Source organism: Dasypus novemcinctus, chromosome 14 (genome assembly GCF_030445035.2).
Source record: "Dasypus novemcinctus isolate mDasNov1 chromosome 14, mDasNov1.1.hap2, whole genome shotgun sequence".
Classification (NCBI taxonomy): domain Eukaryota; kingdom Metazoa; phylum Chordata; class Mammalia; order Cingulata; family Dasypodidae; genus Dasypus; species Dasypus novemcinctus.
This window is the reverse complement of record NC_080686.1, coordinates 63,482,300-63,507,357: the sequence shown is the minus strand read 5'-3', so window position 1 is coordinate 63,507,357 and position 25,058 is coordinate 63,482,300. Positions and strand designations below refer to the sequence as shown.

Sequence of the window (25,058 nt, the reverse complement as noted above, 5' to 3'; positions counted from 1 at the left end):
CATTAAAACATTCTAGGAATATTCAAACAATATAAAGTCACTCCAAACCCATAGTTTTGTTATGCATTTCCTTTTATCTCCTAATATAATATAAAGATTTTTCAATGGCATTACATATTCTTTTTTTGCTATATTGTTCTAAAAATATTTCTTTTGTCAAAGCAAAATATGCTCATAGTTTAAAGAAAATTAATGCTAAAAAGGTTTATAACAGACTCCCTCTAGGCAATGACTTTCAGACTTTTAGCATTTTTCGTTTGATATTTTAAAATCTGGAAGTAAATGATATACATCTATGACTATCTCATTCTTTGAGTTTTTAACATTATCTACTGACTGCCTACACCTCCCCAAATTTGTTATATCACAATTTTTAAAAAATTAAATCCTTAGTTGGAATTTTCATTGTTATAATATGTAAATATGTCTTTTTTGTTAGTATCAAGCCAAATACTGTTACGATTACTTTCTTGAACAACTTTGGTTTTTCCTGGAGTTAAATCACATCATTTTCAAGGGAAAAAAAGTGCTTAGTTGTCCTTCACCATCTGACCTTTTCTATACCTGCAGCAGTGCGGTAAACAGTTTTCCCCATGGTCAAACCAGTTGGATTATTTTCCCTGGAGATGGTCTACCCAGAGCTGCAGTCTTTCTGCTGTTTAAAAGAGGGGCGTGTGTAAGTTTCCCTGCTGGTAGAGAAGGAGAGGCTGGAGGTGGGAGCAGCTAGGAGGCCGGGACGACGGCAGGTGCCTTGTCCTTGAGGAAGGAGCATGGACTGAGGGCTGGTTCAGCGGAGGATGGGCACCTCTTAAGCCAAAGTGAGGCAGAGAGAAAGGTCGGACGGGGTTACAGACCCTCCCGAGGTATGTAGTTGGAAGTAGCGTATGTTCTGATCCTGACGTTTTCTCTGTGGCTTAATGGGAGGGGAGATCAGCTGCTGGGAAGGAGGGAGGGTAGGTGTGGTTGGGGTCTTGAGAAAAATGGAGATTGAAAGAACACAAGTGAGCACTCCACTGGGTAAGGAGGAACCTGTAGGGTGAGCTGGAGAGGAGGAGGAAGGACAGTGAGGGACAGTTGCCAGGTGGTTGGTCTCATCCTAACCAGTGGCATGGAGCTGGGTGGCCCTTTTTTTTTAAAGATTTATTTTTTATTTTTCTCTCCCCTTTCCCTCTGCCCCTGCCCCCCAGTTGTCTGCTTTCCATATCCATTCTCTATATGTTCTTCTATGTCCGCTTGGATTCTTGTCAGCAGCACCAGGAATCTGTGTCTCTTTTTGTTGTGTCATCTTGCTGCATCAGCTCTCCATGTGTGCGGCGCCACTCCTGGGCAGGCTACACTTTTTTCGCGCCGAGTGTCTCTCCTTACAGGGCGCACTCCTTGTACGTGGGGCTCCCCTATGCGGGGGACACCCCTGCGTGGCACGGCACTCCTTGTGTGTATCAGCACTGCGCGTGGGCCAGCTCCACACGGGTCAGGAGGCCCTGGGTTTGAAACTTGGACCTCCCATTTGGTAGGCAGACGTCCTATCCGTTGGGCCAAATCCGCTTCCTTGGATGGCCCTTGAACCCTTTGCCTGCCTTGATGTGGAGGTTACCCTCTGAGAGTAGGTGATCACAACTGAAACCAGTGCTGCTCTGTCCAAACAAGAATGGGCGACGTTAATCTTATGGTTGCATCTGAAGTATACCTAGGAGAAATAGGTAGAGGTGGGATAGAGAGGATTTTTAAGTGCTCTGTTTTAGATGCCACTCTCCTGGTTCTTTTTATCCTCTTGCTTGGATTATTTTGAGAAGTATGACACAAAAAATATTCTAATGTCTATTTGTACCGTACATTATTCAAAATAAATCCTCCACATCATCCCTACTCTGAAGGAGTTTATTATCTGAACCCAGCTTTAAAAAACTAAGAAGAAAAAAGCCAAGAACATTAAAAAAAAATAAGTGCTTAGAGTAAGGTGGCGCCCCACTGCTCCTGTGATAGGCCTTTTTCAATTGCAAGGAACAAAATCACAAAAGGGAAATACATTCCTTTAATGGAAAAGTCCAGGGACCCTTGACTGGATCCAGATCCCCTCTCCTTCTTCCCACCCTCTGTTCCAGACCTTGCGTTTCTCTGTTGATTTCATTCTCTCAGGTCCTCTCTCCATACCTTGGGGAAAAATGGCTGTTTATTTCAGCAGTAGCAGCCCCAGCTGAAGGAGAGGAAACTCTTTTCTGATAGTCTTAGCACAAGTCTGATCAGGGCTCTCACTAAAGCTGTGGACTGAAAGTGGGGGAGGAATGGTTCCCCTAAAATAAAGGCAGGCAGCATCACTGAAGGAAGTAGGTCAGGGGTTGGGTAGGCAAAACAGCAGTGGCCATTACAACCTCCATGACTTCACGGTCATTGCTGCGATTTCCAAGTCACCAGCCCCAAAGCCACTTCCCGTGTCCACTCTAGACCATATCTTACACACCTTTAGGAAGAATGGCATTCTTTCCATTCATTTTGTGAGCTTTTCCCCCCCTGAGCTAAGAGGCCCTGGTGAGTCCAGGTCTACGTTAAGAACCTGTGACCTGGAAAGGAGTTCCTCACCCATGACAACCTGTACCCCAGCCAAATACGGTGTCTGAGGAGTGCTTCAGTGCTTTGCTATCAGTCAGTTATCATGGCTGCAGAGCATTTAGGGACATCTTTCAAAACTCTTCTCGAGAACTCCCAGGTAGAAAGGAAGGCTGGAGAGTGTGGCCTGAGGCTGTGCGTGGGGAGCTCAGGCCTGCACAGTGGAGGAAGGAACACGTGGCCCTCAATCTGTAGAAGGGCCTTGAGTGGTTCTCAAAGGCTGTTGGGAAGTGAATTGTTCTGGCACTGGATACTTGCAGGGGAATCCTGGCAGGCACAGTTCAGCATTTTCTGAAACTGCAACAGAGTCCAGAACTGACAGTAATAAGCCACAGTACTGTTGGAAAAGTTATAATATAATAACAAGGGACAAATTCACATTATGCAGACAGAAGCTTACTAGCCTATTATACGTGGAAGGGGATAGCATAATGTGGTGGCCTAGAACTAGCGTGACCTTTTTTTTTTTAAGGAGGTACCTGGGATTGAACCCAGGACATTGTACATGGGAAAGAGGTACTCAACCACCTGAGCTACATCCGCTTCCCTAGCTTCTTAATTTTCATTCAAACTGGGACACTTTCGAGAAGGAAAGGAGGGCTGCAATTAATATGCTGGGATGACAGACCAATGCCGAACCATCCTGGGCCAGCCAGGACACTGGTTTACCCTAGTTAGAGCCCAGGCCCTGGAGTCATGGGAGCTGGCCTTGAATCGTACCTCGCCACACCTAGCAGCATGTCCTCGGCAAGTCACTTAGCCCTTGGGAACCTTTACTTCATCTGCTGAGTGGGGATTAATGACTGTGTGCCTCATGGAGTTGTCATGAGAATTAAGTGAGCTGTTACGTGAAAACCTTAGCCCAAAGCACAGTTATCGGTGTCATGAGCTAAATATATTTGTATGTTATAAATACATGGATATTGTTTTTACCCACAGAATGTAAGGCTATATATACATGTTTATATATAGGTAGATATAACACATATATAAGCATTTGTCAATTTCCTGGCCCAATCCTTTGTATTTGGAAAATAGATTTTCTCTTCCGAAGAACTTAGGTGCAGAATCATAGAAGCTTAGTAATTGTAAGTATGGGGGAGGGTGGGAGCTAGAATTTAAAGTCATTGTTTTGCCTTGACAATAAAGTTAGGAAAAATAAACCTGCCACCAAGGTGATCAGCTTGTTGGGGTAGACCCTGCCCTGAGCAAGGTGACTGAGTTGTGGAATCCTCCTGGTTCCCTGCAAAAGCCTGCAGCCTGTTCTCTGGTGTCTGGGATTGGCAGGAAGTAGCCAGGAGGACTAAGGAAAGGGAGGGGAAAGGGTCTCCCCAGGGGCAGCTTTACCTGAGCACCAAGTCCATGACCCCCCCAACTATCTTCCCATGGGTCTTTGGGTCTCCCCTCCCCCAACCCGATACCAGATAGGAGGTGGCTTGGGCTGGATGTGAATATTCTAGTCACTAAAAGGAGATTCCCTCTAATTTTCACCTCTACTGTATTTAGTATTCTGGCCTCTATAGTAGTCTCAGAACACAGGCAATGACTTGAGTGACTTCTCAGTTCTCTCAAACGGGTTCTTAACCTTTTCTGTTCCATGGACCCCTTTGTCAGTCCGGTGAAAACCACGGACCCCTTACCAAGTCCACGCTATACTGTGTATCATTTAATAAAAATAGGACACTTGCACCAACACATCCCCACAAGAGTAATGTTTTTGTTTGTTTGTTTGTTTTTTAAAGATTTATTTATTTTCTCCCATTTCCCTCCTCCTGCCCTGCTGTTTTTGCTGTCTGTGTTGTCTTCTCTTCTCATTTTCTCTCCTCTAGGATTCACTGGGATTCCATCCTGGAGACCTCTGACGGGGAGTGAGGTTCCCTGTCAATTGCACCACCTCAGTTCCTGGTTTCTGCTGAGCTTCACCTTGACTCTCCCCTTGTCTCTCTTTTGATGCATCATCATCTTGCTGCGTGACTCACTTGCACGGGGCGCTGGCTTGCTACGCAGGCACGCTTTCTCTTCTTTTTTACCAGGAGGCTCCAGGGATTGAACCCAGGTCCTCGCATTGGTAGGCAGAAGCTCTATCACTTGAGCCACCTCTGCTTCCCAAGAATAATGTTTTTTTGAATTTTAATTTAAATTCACAGACCCCTTATTAAGAACCCTGCTCTCAAAGATGATATTTAACACGAGACCCTACTAAATGCTTAGGAGAGAAGTGAATTCCTTACATACAATGGATGCATTGGGGCATTGAGGTTTAATTCTTTCCAGGGACCCATGGATGAGAAGAGCTGTGACGTGAATTCACCTGCCAGACTTTGGCCCAGTTCAGGTTTTTGTCATAGCAAAATCATAAATTTACTGCATATCATGGACTTTTAGAGATGCTTGGTAATATTTAAAACTGGGAGAGTTCCTTAATCTGAAGACTGTCAAGGGAAGCAGCTCTGTGAACTAAGACCACCACAGGGGAGGTACTGAGAACCGTCCAGCCCGGAAGTTGCCTGCTGTGAGGCCCTGGCTGGGCGGCCGATGGCCTCTCTAGGCCATGCCTCCTGTGGGATCTCCACTCTCTATGGTTACCATAGGACTAACTTCAGCCCCATACTTTCCTAAACTCTGACAGCTTTACAGTGTTTCTAATGTGTCTTGAGTGCTCTATCCCGAGAACTTCACAAGTCCCCAGATTTGCAGCCGCCTAGCACGTCCCTTCCTCACGAAACTCTTACTCATGTTCTAGGTGCTTTGAGCTGGAGTGTTGGGCCCTCGGCTGTGCTCTTGCTTGCTAGATAGCGACTTGTGTCCCCACATTGGCCTCATATTTTACACAGTTCAGATTTTTGCTATAGCAAAATCATAAATTACTGCATATCATGGATCTTTACAGATGCTTGGAAATAGTCATATAAGTAATTTTATCAAGTGCTTTTTCCCCCCTGAGTGCATGCCTGGTTGTTTATTTGGAAACTATTCAAGTTCCATAGTCTTGCGTTGCCCAGGTCCCTTTCTATAGCCCTCCTCATCCCCACCCTACTGCCCAAAACAAAACCCCACCCCAACTAACTCTGCCCTGGGGGACCTTTGGTAAGGTAGTGCCTGAAAAGCCCTGGGGAACGGAAGCCATTGAAGGAACATGTGGAAGCTTATTTGCTTTCCTTTTGCTCACAGGACACATTTGATATCTCTACCAAGAAATCCTCTCTGGATATATTTCTGCCTGATGGAAGGAGTATTAAAATCGAAATTCTAACATCAGATACTGCTGAAAGAGTCCTAGAGGTAAGCTTTGTCTAAACTCCAACTCCAGAACTGATTTTAGAAATAATTCTGTTTGAAAGCAGGTTCTAGATTGTGGTTACTTTCAGGATGCTTCCTGACTATCTGTGGATGACTTATCTGTAGAGATGCTGGGTAAGTGTCGTAAAATTGTGGTAAAATGACCTAAGACATAATCACAAATCAAAAGCATATTTGGCACAACTATAGTTTGGGCGCCCAGTGCCATTTATTTGTTTGCTTAGTCCCAAGCTGCCAGTACAGCCAATATGCAATAACCAGGTCAAGGGCACACAACACATTTAGAGGTGGAAGATACCAGAGTCTCCAAGTCCAAGGCAGGTGGGTACCTTTCATGAGAGGCTTCAGGACTCATCCGACACTGCATCAGTGGTGGGTCTGAAGCTGTCAGCAGGAGGTGCTGGTTGCACTGATTGCACCTGCGAAGGTGGCAGCAAATCTTGCAGCTCAGCTGGCATTGGAGCCGGGACTCAGGGTGATTGGGTATTGGCCTGCCTCCACATGATGCTCACTGGAGTGTCATCTGCCCAGGGTTTTTATGCCTCAGCGGGCTGGTGGACAAAGTTCTTAATTGCAGAAGGTCCTTCTAGCAGGCATCAGGCCGTCCAGATCATATCCTCACAAAAATGTTAGCACTTGTCACAAAAACATGCTTTTCTCCATTTGTTTACATTCCAATAGCGGTCAACATGTTTGCCATGTTTTGAGGATTCAAGATCATTAATATTTTAACACAACACCGACCAAGGAATCTGAGATCCAGCCAACCCTCCAGACCTCAGTGGTTTTTCTCTCCCTGAGGACATCAGTTTTCCTGAGGCCTCTCAGGTCCTGAGGCTGCTGTCCCTGCCCTGGAACTCAGCCAGGGATGTGCTCTGGAAATACACAGAATGCTTCATTACGGGGTACCTTGTGGATGGGAGCAGGAGGGGGTTGGGGCCCACCTCAGTCTGCAACAGGCCTTGCACAGGGGAGCTGGTGGCAGTTCTGGCAGAGAGCCAGGGGAGCTGTGTCAAAGCTGAAAGAGTTCTCTCTGCTCCCCACAGGGCAAACCCCTGAAACCAACACCCCTGTCGGTGTGATTCTGTCTGCAAGGTCCAGAGAGCAGACCTTATTTTTTGTCTGCTCTCTGAAGACTCCAAGGACAAGACCCAGAAAATACCTGCCCCCCTTCATATTTGGCCCCTATCAGCTCTGCTTCTTGGGGCCTCCTTCTGCCAAGCTGGGCTGCAGAGGGAACACTGTCTTCGCACGCCCACGTGCTGTTCCCAGGAGCCCGCTCCAGGCCTTTTCCTCTGGAAGTTTTCATTCCTAATCCTCCATAGGAGCATACACGGGCAACTAAAAAGTTATAAACAAGAGGAAGCTGAAAAGGTTCTAGGACTTTCAAAGAATGGAATGTCCTGGTACTAGCCAACCAGACCCCTTTGGGCCAGAAACGGAAGTGCTCCCTGGTGGGCTTCCGGCTTCCCTTTGCTCTCTCAAGCCTGCCTTTTCCTGTGGCCACGTGAGGATGCCTTCCTCCGTCCTGACTCCTCCTCCCAGCCTGGCGCCTCGAGCTTGAGCCCTCGGTGGCTTCCTACCTTGCTCCTCCCCAAATGAGGGGGCACGCGTTCCCTCGATCTTGGTCCTACCTGAGAAAGGTTATTTTGGACCCTCTTTCCTACTGAAATCCTCACACACACCCTGCCCCACAGTTTTCTCCACCCCTGGATTCTGGCCTTGTAGGATGATAGCAGCAGCTGTTTCCTTCTCTCTGTTCTCACACCTTTGTCTGAGTTCGAGCCCTCGTCGCTTCTCATCCAGGTTTTTACAACAACTCCTAAACTGTCTCCTGGCTCCCAGTCTTGCTGATCTTCCATACTGCTTTCCAAAATGATCTTTCTAAAAAGCATCAACAGCCCTTGAGGGGGTAGAACCATGCTAAGTTCCCAAGTATCACTGGTGTGAATCTTAGCCCACAGCCTTGGATATGCAGAAAATATACTTTTTAAAACTTCCCTTGATATGACTCAATGTCTTCATGCTGCCGGTTTGGGGGAAGTTTTTCCTCCAGGAATCAGGGATTTCCTGGAGTTGGAAATGGGAGAATGCCTGGTGTGTGTGAAGAATAGGCCAGAGGCAGGCGCTGCCAGCGCTGCCTCTGCTGGGAGACGTGTGGGAGATGAAGTCTGAAGCAGTTGGGCCAAGCCTTTGGCTCTTCCCCTGGGGGCTGGCAGCCCCTGGGGGCTCTGAGCTGATGTTGGTCTGACTTGGGATTTAGTGATGTCATTCTGGCTGCTGAGCTGAAAGGAGACCATCGGGGGGTCAGAGTGGAGGTAGGAATATCAGAAAGGAGAAATGATGATGGTTTAGATCAGAGAGATCGTGGCAGAGGGGTAAGAAATGGTTGGATTCTGCATACAGAGTTTTGAAAAAAGAGCCTGTGGGGTTTGGTAATGGATCCGATGGGAGGTAAGAGAGAAGGATGACTCCATGCCAGGAGAGGGGACAGTGCCCACCTGGCCGTCTGTCCCCACAGGTTACCTCCAGGCTGTCCATCACCCTTTAAGTCCAGCACTCTCTGATACTGCTCAGTGCCTTCCAGGACATGGGGCTCCTCCTGGGAGGCAGCTGATGGCCCCGTCTGCCCAGGTGACCCCATAGCCGTTCTTTTTCCAAGCCCTGGGGCCTCCTTGGAACACTGCTAAGAAGCCAGCTAAGTCCCTGGTCATGGGGATGCACACAGCCCTCCTCTCCACGCCCCCCCCCCCCCCCCCCCCGCCAGCTATGGGGAATTCCTTTAGCCTTTGGAAAACTGTCCTCCCCTTAGAGGCAATTCCCATCTCCTTACAAACTCTTTTTTTTTTTTTCCAATTACTTTGCCACTCTCACCCCTCAGTTTTCCTGAGGGCTTAGGACTGGGGGAGAAAAGGTCAGTAAAACTTACAGGCCACTTCTGCTTTTTACTCTGTCACATATTTCTCCTGAAGCAACAAAACACACCAGTCTGAACAGGAGAAACAGAAAGTGGGAAAATAAGGAGAAGAAAAAAACAAAAGTTAATATCTTAAAATATTATCCCACATGCAGATGTTTATAGTATTGTTACTCTGTGTTTACACCAAAAAACAAACAAACAAACCCAAACAGTTCCCTAGATTCCCTTCCCTGAACCTAAAAAGTGGGAATTAGACACTCAGGTAGGAGGAGAGGTCACTAATAGCACAACTGTGGGTCACAAACTCAAACCATCCAGGGCCGGGTGGGGAATTTAGAGATACAATAGCAGGATGTAAAATAATTTGGACATGGTTGGGCATGTGGAGAACTAGAGAGCACCTGCTCAGCTTAAAGACATCAATCATTATCAACTTGTTTTTCAACCTCTAGGCTCAGGGGCCAAGCTAGACACAGCTGCAGGCTACAGATGGCTATAGCTTGGCATCTCCATTCTGTGGGGGTTAGGATGAGTACTGGATTCGAGATATAGTGCTGCCACTTTGTAGCCATGTGAATTTGGGCAAGTTACTTAATCTCTCTAGACTATGTCTAAGTAATGGTAACAGAAGTTCATGGTCCATAACAGTGCCAGCGTTTATTTATCATTATTGGTATTACTGCATTAGTCAGTAATTGACTAATTACTGTTTCTGGGGAAACAGAATCACCAAGAGATATCTGTCAATAGTATGCGATTCTATAAGAGTCTCTCATGTAGCCGTGGGGATGCACAAGTCCAGGTTCCGCAGGCAGGCTGCAACCAGGGGCTGCAATGACAGTCCAATGAAGGTTCTTGATGAGTTCTGGGAAATGTTGGCTGTCCAAAGACGAGCAGGAAAATTCTCTCTCAATGCTGGAATCGCTTCCCCTTTTAAGGCATTAAACTGATTGGGTTAAGCATCATGCATTGCTGATGGCAATTTTAACCAGCATATAGCCCTGACTGATGTAATTATAATCAGCTTTCTATGATTTGGCACTGCAGTAGAGTCAATGGTGACTAAAGACCATAAATTCCCTTGTATTACAGTTAGCCCAGTGCTTGCTTGACCAAACAACTGGACACAATTACCTGGCTGAGTTGACACAATAGTCTAACCATCACAATTACTATTGAGAACAGAGGGAGCGCTGAATAAGTATTAGGTAGGGATCCACAGGGATCCACAAAACCATCTGTTCTGTCTAGGTCCCCTTGTAACTAAGAGCATCTATTTCATGAGGAACATTCGTGGTCTTAGAAAAAATGTATTTTCCTTCTTCCAATCATTGCATTGGCTTGTGAAAAGTTCAAACCCACAGCACTGGTGACAACAGCATCAGGTAAGTTTAAATGCAAATTCTACCATAGAAGTGGAGGAGTTCCCATAAAAGGTAAATGTGAACCCTTGGCCAGGCTTAGACGTGACTTCTCTTCCAGGGACTTGGAAATTCTCTAGCTTGCATAAAAATGTAATTTAAGTTTTGTAATAAAAATTATATTCTATATCTTGTCAAGCATACTTGCTGCCATTCTCTTTGTTTCCCTATCTCCACCCACCCCTTCCCATCTTTTATTTATTTATTTTTAAGATATATTTCTTAAAAAATTTATCCCTACCCTCCCCCAGATGGTTCTCTCGTCTGTCTGCTCACCTTCTCCAGGAGGGACCGGGAACCAAACCCGGGACTTCCCGCATGGGAGGTGAGTGCACAACAGCCTGAGCCACATCCATTCCCACTGGCCTGTGGCATCTGCTCATTTAGGCATCTGCTTATTGCAGCTAGTGTGGCATCTAGCTTGTTGTGGCAGGTACAGTATCTGCTCATCTTTTTTAGGAGGCACCGGGACCTGAACCTGGGACCTCCCATGTGGTGTGTGCCTGGTTAAGCTACACTTGCTTCCCTCACCTTTTTCTTTTTAATGGACTCTTTGAGGATCAATAACAAGCTCAAATCTCTCTCTCTCTTTTTTTTAAATACACTAGTACTAATATAGTTTTATTGGTGTTGTGTTTTGAAGCATCTTTTAACATTTGCTAAGAGGGAAGATATTATCATGTCTCCTTTGCCAATGTTTACTCCTCCCAAAAGAAGGTGTTTATGACAACATGGATGAACCTTGAGGATATTATGTTGAGTGAAGTAAGCCAGAAACAAACAGTAAATATTGTTCGGTGTTTTAGTCAGTCAAAAGGGGTGCTGATGCAGAGCACCAGAAATCTGTTGGCTTTTATAAAGGGTAGTTATTTGGGCTAAAAATTTACAGTTGCAAGGCCCTAAAGAGTCCAACTCAAGGTTGATTTCTCACCCAAAGTCATTTGCCACATGTTGAAGCAATATGGCGGGTGATGTCTGTGAGTTCAGCCTTCCTCTTTCCTCTTGAGGCCCCATGGGCCCGGTTTCTTCTGATCTCAGGCTGGCATAGGGCTCAGCTGCTCTGTTCTCTTCACCTGCAGAATCATCTCTCTTCCCAGGGCCATAAGATCACAGTTTTCTCTGTGTTTATGGAGTTCTCTCCCTTCCTCTCTGTATCTTTTTCTGTGCATTCTCCTTGAATGAGTATCCATTTATATAGTCCACCAAGGGAGCAGGGACTCAACCCTGAGTCACCCTAATGACGTGGTTGAATCAGAGCCCTAATCTTGATTTAATCAAGTAAATGTAAGCCTTTATATTTAATACAGTCAAAGGGTATCATGCCCAGAGGAACAAAACCAGTTTATAAACATAATCAATATCTCTTTTTGGAATTCATAACTAATATCAAACTGCCACATATGGTCTCAATGATATGAACTAAGTATAATGAGTAAACTTATGGAATTAATAGAGTATAGGTTATTAGGAAACAAAATGTGGGTTAAGAAAGGGAAGCTGATGCTGAATATATGTAGAATGTTGAATAAGGTTGATAGTAACTATGTGTAAATGGATAGAGCTGATGATAACACATTGTAATGACCATACCTACCATTGCTGATTCATAAATATGATTTGGGTGAAAGGCATAGTCTAGGGAGGTTAATGCTAATTGAAAGACAGTTCAAGGATAATCTATAGTAGGAACTATATAATATACTGATTTCAGTGATAGATGAGGATTGTGGCTAATAATACAAATATAAGAATATGGTGATACACTGAGAAAAATACAATGAATGCAGCTTATAGGCTATAGTTAACGGTAATATTGTCATATTTTTTGCAGCAAAGGTAAAGAAGATGCTATATCATTTCTAAAAGTAAAAAAAAAAAGAAATGGGTTTTAGTTATTTGGGATGTGAATACGATCAAGCAAGTTGGGTTTTTGGGTTGTTTTTTTTTTTCATTTTCTTCACTAACAAGGAGACCTTGGTCATGTCATCTAACCAGTCTGTGCTGATTTATTCTTCTTTCAGAGCAGTGGATAAACAATTGAGTTTGTTATTAGGAGTAAATAAGATAAATGTGCCTGGACAGGATTTTTTAAAGTAATGCTTCCATACTTTGTTAAGCTGCCTTTTGTCTGTTATTTTAATTTTTGAAGTCGAAATAAAGTTTAAAAAAGAAGGTGTTTGTATTTATGTCTATAAATTATAGAAGGCTTCTCCATTCTCCTGTTTAAAAAAATTCCTCCTGTTGGCTTTGGCATGCAAACTTGCTGTTTTTACTAAATGAATCAGAGAAGAGGATAAACTAATTTGAGTGGACATGTGTCATACTTACTTTAGGAATAGATGTCTTCACCAAGCTATTAACTACCAGCATACACTCAGTCCCACACCCCCCCCCCAAAGCCTTCATAAAGAAAAGTCCAGTTTTTTGGTTTGGGGATTGTTTTGTTGTTTTCTTGTTGTTTTTTGCAAGGGTTAGGAGAAGAGTAAGTTATAATAGAAAGAAAGGACATGGGAATGAGCATTGAGTAAAAATATTTCCAGGCCGTTCTTTATTTTCAAAGCTATACTGACAACACCCACTCAAACCATCCCCCTAATAAGACTGTCTCCTGAGGTAATTTACAGATCTCTGACAGGAAAAGTAACCCCCTTTGAGCCTGGTATTTTTATAGCTGCCACCTAGAGAACTTGGAGCTGTGGTTAAAGCGCCAGCTCGCATACAGGGTTGTAAAAGTAAATCCTTGTGGGTTACAGAGGTGACTTAGCAAATTAAAACTCAGAGTGCAAAGAAATTTCGAGAGTCCACTCTTAAAGAGGGGCAGTGGCTTGTGGTCGGATGGGAAGTTCCTGCCAAGGGAAGGCATAAACCATTTTGAGATTACAACCTGGTTGCCCATTGGTAAAAACGAAGCCTCAGGTGTGGAAACAAAAGGTCAAAGAGGATTGTAAAATGAGTTCAGCTGGTACCTGGGACCTGAGGTTTATCTGAGAAAATGCCGTAGTCCTTTGGATTTGACCATCACAGGAAACAGCAGCCCGAGGCCTCCCGGATGTCAGCTGGAGAGTAGCACATGCTCTTTAACATGCCACTTGAGCGGTGGGGCAGGGGCGCCTGTGTGAGCGCCTGGTAATCCAGCCCACAGGAAGGTAAATGGGTGTGGGGGCTGTGGGGGCAGATGTCATTGAGGGACCATGTTTGTGGAGAATGACCACTGCCCTCCAGTGGACAATAAAGACCAAAACGATTGGGAACTTGAGGCGCAGGCCCTTTCTACGTAGGAAGTGGGGCAGTAGCCTCAGCTGTTGGGACTGATTTTTATTTTCTTCTCTCTCTGATTTTCTGTATTTAGATTTGAGAATGATTTTTTTTTTAAAGATTTATTTATTTATTTATTTATTTATTTCTCTCCCCTTCCCCCTGCCCCGGTTGTCTGTTCTCTGTCCATTTGCTGCGTCGTCTTCTTTGTCCGCTTCTATTGTTGTCAGCAGCACGGGAATCTGTGTTTCTTTTTGTTGCATCATCTTGTTGCGTCAGCTCTCCGTGTGTGCGGCACCATTCCTGGGCAGGCTGCACTTTCTTTCGCACTGGGCAGCAATCCTTACAGGGCGCACTCCTTGCACGTGAGGCTCCCCTACGCAGGGGACATCCTGCGTGGCAGGGCACTCCTTGCGCGCATCAGCACTGCGCATGGGCCAGCTCCACACGGGTCAAGGAGGCCCGGGGCTTGAACCGCGGACCTCCCATGTGGTAGACGGATGCCCTAACCACCGGGCCAAGTCCGCTTCCCTGAGAATGATTTCTTTTCATGCGCATTGGTCTATGAGAACACTTTTACTGATGTTTAGAGGCAATTTCAAATTTTATATGTCACGGTCAGTAAGCGTGGTGGGTGCTTCTAACCCACCCCCTTGTCTTGCCCTTGGTTAAAGGTCGTTTCGCACAGAATTGGACTGTGCCAGGAGCTCTTGGGCTACTTCGGCCTGTTTCTCGTTCAGTTTCACAAGGAGGACAAGCTGTCTGGTAAGGAGAGAAGGAACGTGGGGCAACCAGGAGATGGCTGTGGGTGGGGGTGAGCAGGAGCTCAGCCGAGGGGGCCGGTTGCCCCCAGGGAAGCTCTCCAGTGTGTGGTCCCTACTCACACTGGGCTTTTCTCAGCCCTTGGGTCAGAGTTTGGAGGATGCCGGAGGTTGATTCTCTGTACAGGGTGGGCTGGGGGTGAGGATGGGGAGGTGACAACTACAGAGAGGTAACAGCCAGGAGCAGAATACCTGCCTGGCCCCAAACCTGAAGGCCGGACCCCCAGACCTGGCCCTGACTGCTGTACACCGGCCACATCACCACCTCCTTGTGAGTGGAGCGCTCAGCTCTGCTAGGACCTCCCACCAGAGCAGCACTTCTCCTTGTCAGGGAATATTTGTCATAAAAGATGTTGTGAGATAAATAAGTTCTTAGATTCTTTTTTAAAAAGGTATTGTGAGATAGTGAAAGATGTTTAAAAAGACAGCTTCTGCTTTGCTCTGCAGTGCCTTTCTAGATATCACAAGCTTTTTAGTTGTGACATGGTGTCGGTTTTCTTAAAGTAGTTTACATACGTCCTCAAGAAGATGTGGGAGGTGGTTTTGAGTTGCAGCTCGAGAGATTTGGGTCTTGGCTCTGCCACTTGGGGTTGTGTGTGCTGGCAAAGGTGCTGGACCTCAGCCTCAGTTTCTTCATCTGTATCACAGTGTGAAAGATTCCCTACTCAAGCTGGCATTTTATGAGGATCAATTGAACTTATTTTTTGAGTGAACTTCGGAAAGTTAAAAATCATATACAAGTGCAAAAGATTATTAGTCATATTTTATTTTTTACACTACTAACATTTCATTTTCTCATTTTAAAGCTTCTGTGTGTAAACTACTGATGCTCTTTTAACCAGTAAGACATCTTCTCCCCCTTCTCTAGTTGTGAAAAAAATGGCGGACTTTGAACTTCCCTACGTTAGTCTTCGAAGTTCTGAAGTGGAAAACTGTAAGGTTGGACTCAGAAAGTGGTAAGTAAGCATTTGCTGGGACAGGAGGCATTTGAGAATACCTTATTTACTATTGCTGATCAGAACTTGTCAGAGTCTTGCCACATCCCGAGCACAGCCAACAGCTGAAGAGAGACTAGGAGCTTGGGGAAGGGTAAGAGGGAAATGAAGGAGCACGAGGGTGCAATGAACCAGAAAATTGGCCCTAAAGCATAGAATGTTGAGGATGACTTTCACTGGGATATTTCTTAAGTAAATAAGGAAACTTTTTATGAAGATGATCGCCAGCAGTTCTTCATCTCTACTGAGAGGCAAACAGAAGGAAAGCTTGAGAAATGAGGTTGGGGGTGAGTACTAAAGCAGGTAATGGCCAATATTTGCTGGCCGTGGGTTTGCTTTGGAAGGGATTACTGACTTTATTCATTGATGGAATTTGCTGGTGATTAGAAACAGGTATGATTTGTTCCCTTAAGTCAAAGAGTAGACTCAGCCAACTTGCAGGGAATTTGAACTCTCGGTAATTGGCTAGTATTCCTAAAGGATTCCATCAATAAATGCATCTGTAACAGGGCCAACCCATATTCCTAGATCAATAGAACATAACTGTACCTCTGCAGAAAGTACTATCATTTCCCCCAAAAAACATGGGATCCCAAGGAGAATAAACAAACAGAAAATAATGAGAAGCAGGACACACTCACATAACCATGCCCACGTGTGTATACATTCCATAATTTGTAAATTCCAGTGTTTATTGCATTGCTTTTGGGGTTCACTCTCTCCCAACCTAGTAATTCTGTAAACTGAGCACATAAACTTTAAAGGAAGACATTTGAAATCTAGTAATAGTCGGTATCTCTGACCTTGCAGTGATTTGCTAGGGCTGCAGTCTGTAGCTTTGAATTTTGGAAGGATATTCCCAGCAAAGCTAAAAGTTCATATTCTGCTATTGGAAGGAATTCTGAGAAAAGGCCAATATCTAGTGGCCTGGATCCCTGAGGAGAAAAGGTTATAGTTCATTCTAAGAGTGTGAGGAATATCTGTTCTTTTCCACAAGCTTCTCAATAGAGTGAGTGACTGAGCATATGGGTTCCTGGGATCAGACTATGGAAACCTAAATCCCAGGTTTGTCAGTTTTTAGCTGCATAACCTTAGCTAAGTTACTCAAGCTCTCTAACCCTCAGTTTCTTTGTCTGTTATATGGGAATAATAAAAATAATAGTGTCTAGGGAAGTGGATGTGGCTCAAGCAATTGGGCTCCTGTCTACCATATAGGAGGTCCAGAGTTTGATACCCAGGGCCTCTTAGTTAAGGCAAACTGGCCCTCACAGTGAGCTGGCCCACATGGAGTGCTGGCCCATGCAGAGTGCTGCCCCGTGCAGGAGTGCCCTCCAACATGGAATGCTGACACAGCAAGATGATGCAACAAAAAGAGACACAGAGGAGAGACAATAAGAGACTTAGATCAGGGAGCTGAGGTGGTGCAAGAGAATGGTCACCTCTCTCCCACTCCAGAAGGTCCCAGAATTGGTTCCCAGAGCCACCTAATGAGAATACAAGCAGACACAGAAGAACATACAGTGAATGGACCCAGAGAGCAGACAAGGGAGGGAGGAGGGAGAAATAAATAAATCTTTAAAAAAAAAAGTGTCTACCTCACAAGATAATGTGAGGGTTAAATAAAGTTATCCCAGATGCTCAATAAATCTTAACCATGTTCTTGTTGTATTGATAACAGTGATGATAATAATGACAAATTAATTCCCTGAGGCTAGAGTTTTCCCTCTTGAGCTTTCCTGAGAACTTGAGATCAAAGGAGAGATGAGGATTCTGTCCCTCGCCTTAATGCTTGAGTTGCAAATCAGGTTTTGCCTGTATCTTCATTAAATAGGTACATTTTAGACCATACTTGCAAGGGAAAATGCCTACCCCAGCACAAGCCAGCATCTCAGGTCCAGGCCGACTGCCTTAGGAAGAAAGGAGGTCTTACTTCTGTCATTAGCGTTGAGGATCAGGTCACTGGAAGAAGAGAGTCTGGTGTAGAATCCCACAGGTATTCTGTCCTCTTGCCAGAGTGAGGACTTGCAAGGAAGGAGCAGGATGGCTAGCTTACCTGCCAAGAGCTGTGTCATTCCAGAGGGCGAGGCCCCTTGGTGAGGACTAGTTGGAGTTTTAGGGATTCTTCTCTGCCTAGGACTTCCCTGGTGAGCCTATTCAATGACATATGGTTCCTTCCAAACCAGTGGAGGTCTGCTCTAGCCCTCAGAGCGCGAGCTGGAATGGGACTGGGGTTTCTCCAACTGTTTCATGCAACAGTTGCTATTCCCTGCCATGGGGGGCCCCTGGAGTGGGTAAAATAACTAAATGTAATGTAGCTCATAACTGTATGTAGGAATGGTTAGCTCCTTCTCTCCACATCCCAGAATACAGTTGAGCCTTGTATTAGTCAGCCAAAGGGGTGCTGATACAAAATACCAGAAGCCTGCTGGCTTTTATGAAGGGTATTTATTTGGGGTAGGAGCTTGCAATTACCACGCCATAAAGCATAAGTTACTTCCCTCAACAAAGTCTATTTTCACATGTTGGAGCAAGATGGCTGCTGACATCTGCGAGGGTTCAGGCTTCCTGGGTTCCTCTGGGCTCAGCGCCTCTGTTTTTTCTACAAAGTCAGCTGTAGACTATGAGGCTCTCTAGGCTTTGCCTCTCTCCAAAAGGTCAGCTGTAGACTATCAGGTGAATGGCTCTGTCTCTCTCCCCGGGATTTCTGCCATGTCTAAGGAGACATCTCTATTCCTCTGTGTTCTTCTCCTGGCTCAGGTCTTCTCTTCCTGGGGCTTACTTCCCTGGGCTCCAGCTCAAGACTCCAGCATGAAACTCCAAATCAAAACTCCAACATCAAAATCTCCAACTCTGTTCTTAGCTTTGCCTTTTATCTGTAAGTCCCCACCTACCAAGGGGTGGGGACTCAACACCCTGCTGACATGGGCTATTTCAAAGCCCTAATCATAATTTCATCATGCCCAGGTACAGACCAGTTTACAAGCATAATCCAATATCTATTTTTGGAATTCATAACTATATCAAACTGCTACAAGCCTCAAGCAATATTTTCATCCTTTTCCAACTCTAAGCCAATTCCATAGGTCTATTCACCCTACAGTTTTGTGTTTTTTTAAAAGACTTATTTTTTATTTATTTCTCTCCCCTTCCCTCACCTCCCCCCCCCATTGTCTGCTCCCTGTGTCCATTCACTATGTTTTCTTTTGTGTCCATTTGCATTGTTGTCAGCGGCACTGGGAATCTGCATCTCTTTTTGATGCTTCATCTTGCTGCATCAGCTGTCCATATGTATGGCGCCACTCCTGGGCAGACTGTGCTTATCTCACATGGGGTGGCTCTCCTTGAGGGGTGCACTCCTTGTGCGTGGGGCTCCCCCATGCGGAGGACACCCCTGCATAGCACAGCACTCCTTGTGTGCATCAGCACTATGCATGGGCCCCTCACCACACAGGTCAGGAGACCCTGCATTTGAACCCTGGACCTCCCATGTGGTAGGTGAATGCTCTATCAGTTGAGCCAAATCCACTTCCCAACCCTACAGTTCTAAGTGCAGTGATTCTGCTTACCTCTGCCTTCTGACTGGTTATAGATCAGAAGTAACACACCCTTCCTGAACATTTCTGCCAATTCTTAGCATACTACCATGCTCATAAATGGCATTTCAGTGCATCCTGGCAATTCTTGACTTTGGGGCAGAATGGATCCCCCTGCTATTGGCATGTCATTCTGCTAAGAGCCAGGGGAAACTCCAAATATGATCCAGCTCCCTGGACTCAGGGTCCTCATGTCTGGTATCAACAAAACTTGATCAGGATAAACTCAGAGTGCTACAGAAGCATGGAGGATGGTTGCTGAACACAGCCTTGGGAAGTCAGGACCGGAAGCTCACAGAAAGAGGCAGACACATCAGGAAGGGAGCCAGGCCTTGTGCTCTTCCAGGCCTGGGGAAGTGGAGAACCCTCAGCTGGAATGCAGACTGTCGGGGAGGATAGTGAGGGATGGAAGCACAAGTGAAAGCAGAGGCAATCCCAAGAAGGGCCTTGGAGCGAGCAGGGTAAATGCTCTAACTCCTGGGATGGTGAGATTCTGGGAGGCTCCTCTGGGAGAGCGTTCTGGCTAGAGTGCTAGGAGTGAGGTTGAGGGAACAAACAACCGAGAAAGCTGGTTAGGTGGTTGCTGGAGCAGCTCAGGCAAGGGATGAGGGTGGCCTGGGTCTGGATGTGGATGTGGGTACAGGGTACATGGCTATGCCAGGTGCTGTGGGGTGGGGTGAGGGTGAACGCAGGGCTTGGAAACCAAGAGCGGGGCAGATGATTCCTCGAAACCTTCCTGGTGTTTTTTGTGTGTGGCAACTTTGCTCTCAGAGTCTACCAGGCAAGTCCTTACAGGATGAAGGAAACAGAAGATGGGGAGGGACAAACTGTAAGTTAGGCAAGTGTAGGGATGTGGCTTTGTTAGAAGGGGGCTTGGCTCCTGGGATAATGAGCAAGTACTCCCAGGTGTGCCTGGCTGGAAATGGTGCCCATCAGCCACGCCCCTAAGTTCATTGAACCCTCCTGAATTATGCAGGTACCTTGACCCATCCCTGGACTCCAAGCTGATGGACTGCAGAGTGGCTGGGGAGCTGATCTACATGCAGGTGGGAGTCACCAAACACTGTCCCAATACCGTAAATTTGAGACCATTTTGGTTTGGAATCACTTTTTAAAGCATTTTTTTTTTTTTTGTAGTGGTTAAGAATTCTACCTCCATTTTAACCATCATTTTCTGAATTTTCAGTTGATACTTGGACATCAGCCTAGAAAGGATATGTCTGATAATCGAAAGCCACACTGGGTCGCTGAATCTAATTTTAGCATAACCACCTTTTTCCCAATAAGTAGCATACCTGCCCCCAGGCTGCCCTCGTGGGCATGGGGCCTACACAGTGGCCTTGGGCCCCTTCTCAGAAGGACCCTGCCCTTGGTTCAATGCTCTACTGTCAACATTTTGAAATTTTTAAAAATTGTGTTTTTTAAAAATTTCTCTCCCCTTAACCCCCCCCCCCGCCTCCATTATCTGTTCTCTCTGTCCATTCGCTGTGTGTTCTTCCATGTCCGCTTGCATTCTTGTCAGCAGCACCAGAAATCTGTGTCTCTTTTTTTGTTGCGTCATCTTCCTGCATCAGCTCTCTGTGTATGCAGTGCCACTACTGGGCAGGCTGCGCTTTTTTCACGCTGGGTGGCTCTCCCTACGGGGTGCGCTCCTGCATGTGTGTGGGGGGACACTCCTGCATGGCATGGTACTCCTTGCGTGCATCAGCAGTGTGCACGGGCCGGCTCCACACGGGTCAAGGAGGCCCAGGGTTTAAACCGCAGACCTCCCATGTGGTAGGCGGATGCTCTATCAATTGAGCCAAATCCACTTCCCTTTAATAGTGTTTTGTTTTTTTAAAGATTTATTTATTTACTTCTTCCCCCTCCTCCCCCCGCCCCCCTGCCGTTGTCTGCTCTCTGTGTCCATTTGCTGTGTGTTCTTCTGTGACCGCTTCTATCCTTATCAGCAGCACCAGGAATCTGTGTTTCTTTTTGTTGCATCATCTTGGTGTGCCAGGTCTCTGTGTGTGTGGCACCACTCCTGGGTGGGCTGCAGTTTTGCGCAGGGCAGCTGTCCTTGTACAGGGGCCACTCCCTGTGCAGGGGGCACCCCTATGCAGGGGCATCCCTGCATGGGCCAGCACTCCTTACATACAGCAGCACTGTGCATGGGCCAGCTCACCACACGAGCCAGGGGGCCCTGGGGATCGAACCCTTGGACCTCCTATATGGTAGACAGACACTCTATCTGTTGAGCCATATCTGCTTCCCAATTGTGTTTTAACAAGGGTTCCTGTGTTTTCATTTTGTGTTTGGCCCTGTAAACAATGTCACCAGCCCTAGCTCCCTTCTCCCCCTACCCTGCACCCTCAAAAAAAAAGCACATTTAGAGTTTGCTCCTTTCCTTGCCCCTGACTCTTGTGAGGAAAGGTCCCGCTTAGCAGCAAAGTGATCAGCAGGTGCCACCGCTATGATACTCCCACCTTAGTTCTCCCACCGTCTTCACCAGCTCCCCACCAGTGCTCCCTCTCATCCAACATACTTGGAGACCTGAACCTTTCTGAGACCTGCCTTGGCAACTCTGGAAGGGAGGCTTTGAAGCTTTCCTTAAGGAGTTCCATGATAATATCCTGCAGGCAGAGGGTCAGAGAGGACCTTTCTTCTGCTCCAAGACTCCCAAGGCTTTTCATCTCACTCAGACTAAACCCTAAATCCTGGTGTGCTTGCTCTGTTTTCAGCTTAGTGTTTCTGCCATTTAACATTTTATGTGTATATATTTGTTTACTGTCTCTCTCCCTACTAGAACGATTTCTCCATGAAAGCAGGTGTTTGCTGGGTTCACCACTGTATCCTCATAAACTAGAACTCTTCCTGGCACAAAGTAGTCATAAATCCCTGGTGGTGGGCCAAATATTGTCCTTGTTTTAAATGCAACAACTCTGTAAGGCAGTTGTATCATCCACATTCTTTAAAAAGAAGAAACATAAACTTTGCCATCAAAGGATGGAGTAGGCCTGTGTTACTACAGGATACAAAAGAGGGAGTGAATTCTTATTCTCAGGTGGTGGTTATTCAGTGTGATTCTAAGTTGTTACACTCTAACTTTTCAGAAATTGAGGAGGTAGAATTGAAGATGAAGGGAGAAACGGCGGTTTAGTCACAACTTTTAATGTGTTTTTCAAGGGGACAAGGAAACATTAATAAAACCTAACTGTAGTACTTTGGGTATAACAGAAAGGTCAATGGGCTGATTTTGAATGCAGTGGCTTGGTAGATGGCATAGAAGAAGATAAAAAGTCTTAGCAGATACTTCCTTAACATGATTTTTTAGGAGATCATGACCATCTAGTAAATCATCTCCACAAAGAATTTCTAAATTCTGAGGCAAATCAAAATATCACTTATTAAATGTTTAATATTCACTATTATATTTTTATAGCTTTTTGTTTGTTTGTTTTAGGAGGTATGGGGATTGAACCCAGGGCCTCATACATGGGAAGCAGGCACTCGACCACTGAGCTCCATCCACTCCCCTATCATACAGTTTTAAGTTCATTTCATATTATACTTTGACCCATGTATAATCATGTTCAGTATACTTATGCCCATGTTATATGAACAGAACCATAATTCACCATTTTAAATGTTTATGGAGGCTCATTGCCATCATGTCCCTTCTATCTTGATATGTTATTTGTTGTGTCTAGTTTATTTGCTATTCCATCCTTGGTTGAGAATGCATCACCGAATTATAATATTGTTCCTGTTAGAAATATAGTCTTCTTTGCAGTGTGGTTTCCAGGAATACATTGTGATGAAAGGTCAGAACTGCCATCATCATATGATTTTATCTATCTGTGTTAAGGAGTTGTAAACCAGAGGAAAATGGAAGGTATTTTCTCTCCATACAGCTGAAGAGAAGTGGCTTCATGGAAAGCACACTAAATTGCAGTTACAGAAATGAATTCAGTCCCTTGTTCGGCCCTTGGATCTCTCTCCACGTGACCTTAGACCAGTCATTTCATTCTTCTGAACACAACAGCTCCTTGTTAAGTGACGAGTTTGAACTAATAGTCTCTAAGTTTCCTCCCAGTTTTAAAAAACTGTTATCAGATACCACTTTGCCTGGCAAAGCCTTTAAGAAACTCTTCTTGGTATAATCTTCATCACTCTTGTCATCATCATCATCATTCCCTAAATCCAAGTGGAAATACTGTAAAGCCAAAAGATGTGCTGAAGGTTAGCCCGAGAGTCAGGCCCGCTTGTGCACCTGAAGCCCTGCGAGTGGCAGAGGACTGCCTCCTCCATGAAACCTTCCAGACTGACCCCAGAGGAAAAGGCCCCCTCCCTCTCTGCTCCCCGGCTCTGGTTCGCAGCCTCTATTACAGTGCTTCTCCCCCAACCTTGTACCTATGGGTTTACCTAGGTGTCTCCTGCACTAAACTCTGAATGGCTAAGGGCAGAGACTGTGTCCTGCGTGCCTAGGATCTGTGAATGGATGAGAAGCAATCAAACTTTTTTGAAAGTTAATGCAAAAAAACCTTCTTTTATGAGTGTTCTGATAAATAACAGTGCCATCATGGTTAACTACTAAAGGATGCCCTTTCGATTTGCCTAAGCAGATGTGCCTGCTGATGTCCCAGGAGTCTACTTTGTTTATTCCCAAATTTCCTTTTAACAAATCCGTGACATTAACAGAATGGGAGATTGCATATGAAAGTAAGCTTCTGGGTTTTCTCAAAAATATTAAAAGCTTGGGTTATTCTGGGCCAGCATTTCATCAGGACTACTGGCCCATACGATAATTTTGCATGAGTTAGAAAAAGGTGCCCCATCCTCCAGGTGAGCCCGGCCTCGCACCAGGGCTCATGGCTTGGGGAGGGGAGCACAGGCTGCTGTTTCTCCTCCTCACACCTCCGGGCCGGCAGATTCGTACAGGGCACAGCTGCGTATATGTCCCTTGTGGCCCTTCTGTGCTATGCCACAGCCAGACAGAGCTCGGGAGGCACGTGCTCCCCATTTCTCACGACCATGCTCTCCGCAGAGGGTACTGGAGCCTGTGTGATTGAAGTTCATGAAAACCGTGGCTTATGTGATTTCACTTGATTTTTTAAATTAGGTTCTACTTAAGTCCCTATCAACCAGGCTTCAGAGACCCATGCAACTGAGTAGAGACAGTTGTCATTTGAGGGGCCAGCTCTGAATGAGATACTGTACCTAATAGAGTGATGGATTGTGCTCCCATAATCAGGGTCAAGCCTTTTCAGAGGTAGTGAAATAAAAACAGCTATGTTACCTCGGCTGGAGGACGTTCAGACCTCAGTGCCTGAGCCCTGAGTCCCTGGCGATGAACCATGTGGCTGTGGTTAGTGCTTTCTGCCCTGAGTCCTGGCTGCATTCTTCGTTTAGCCATGCTTCCTCTTTGGCGTTGCTGCTCTGTGTTAACAGTCCTTACAGGGCTCTACCAGCAAGTAGAGTTCAGGGAAGGAAAAGGCATTTAGGGCTTCACGCTCAATCAGATTCCATTCAGATGGGGTGTCTAGGTTCCGTTTTGGGAACGCTGGAGACATGGAGAAAGTCTCAGGGGTGAGTAGCTGCCTATGTGGAAGAATTCAGTGACTTGGGCATGGAGCTGGTCAGACCCAGGTTTTCATCCAGCTCCTGCCATTTACTTGCTGAATGGTCTGGCAAGTCATAACCTCTGTGAACCTCAGTTTACCCATCTCTCAAATGGGAGATATTCTTCCTACCCCACAGGATAGTTGGAAGAAGTCAACGAGAGGGAAGCGGCTGTAGCTCAATCAGTTGGGCTCCCGATTGCCATATGGGAGGCCCTGGGTTTGCGTCCCGGGGCATCCTTGTGAGGAAGGCTCGCCCACACACTGCAGAGAGCCGGCCTGCAAGCGCCACGGAGAGCTGACTCAACAAGGTGACTCAACAGAAAGGGAGACAAGTAAAAACACAGAAGAGAGTGCAGCAAATGGACACAGAGAGCAAAACAACAAGCAAACCACAAGGGAATATAAAAAAAAAGTCAGGGTAGCAGACTTGGCCCAGTGGTTAGGGCGTCCGTCTACCACATGGGAGGTCCACGGTTCAAACCCTGGGCCTCCTTGACCCGTGTGGAGCTGGCCCATGTGCAGTGCTGATGTGTGCAAGGAGTGCCG

At 45.8% G+C, this 25,058-nt stretch overlaps 1 protein-coding gene across 1 annotated transcript in view; it reads left to right on the top strand.

Annotated features, from left to right (window-relative positions):
• SNX31 (sorting nexin 31) overlaps window positions 1-25,058 on the top strand; it is a 72,662-nt gene that overhangs the window by 25,109 nt on the left and 22,495 nt on the right. The window contains exons 5-8 of the mRNA XM_004457073.4: window positions 5,776-5,886; window positions 14,175-14,265; window positions 15,190-15,277; window positions 19,886-19,955. Coding sequence (XP_004457130.3) covers window positions 5,776-5,886; window positions 14,175-14,265; window positions 15,190-15,277; window positions 19,886-19,955 — 360 coding nt within the window. The remainder of the gene's footprint in view (window positions 1-5,775; window positions 5,887-14,174; window positions 14,266-15,189; window positions 15,278-19,885; window positions 19,956-25,058) is intronic.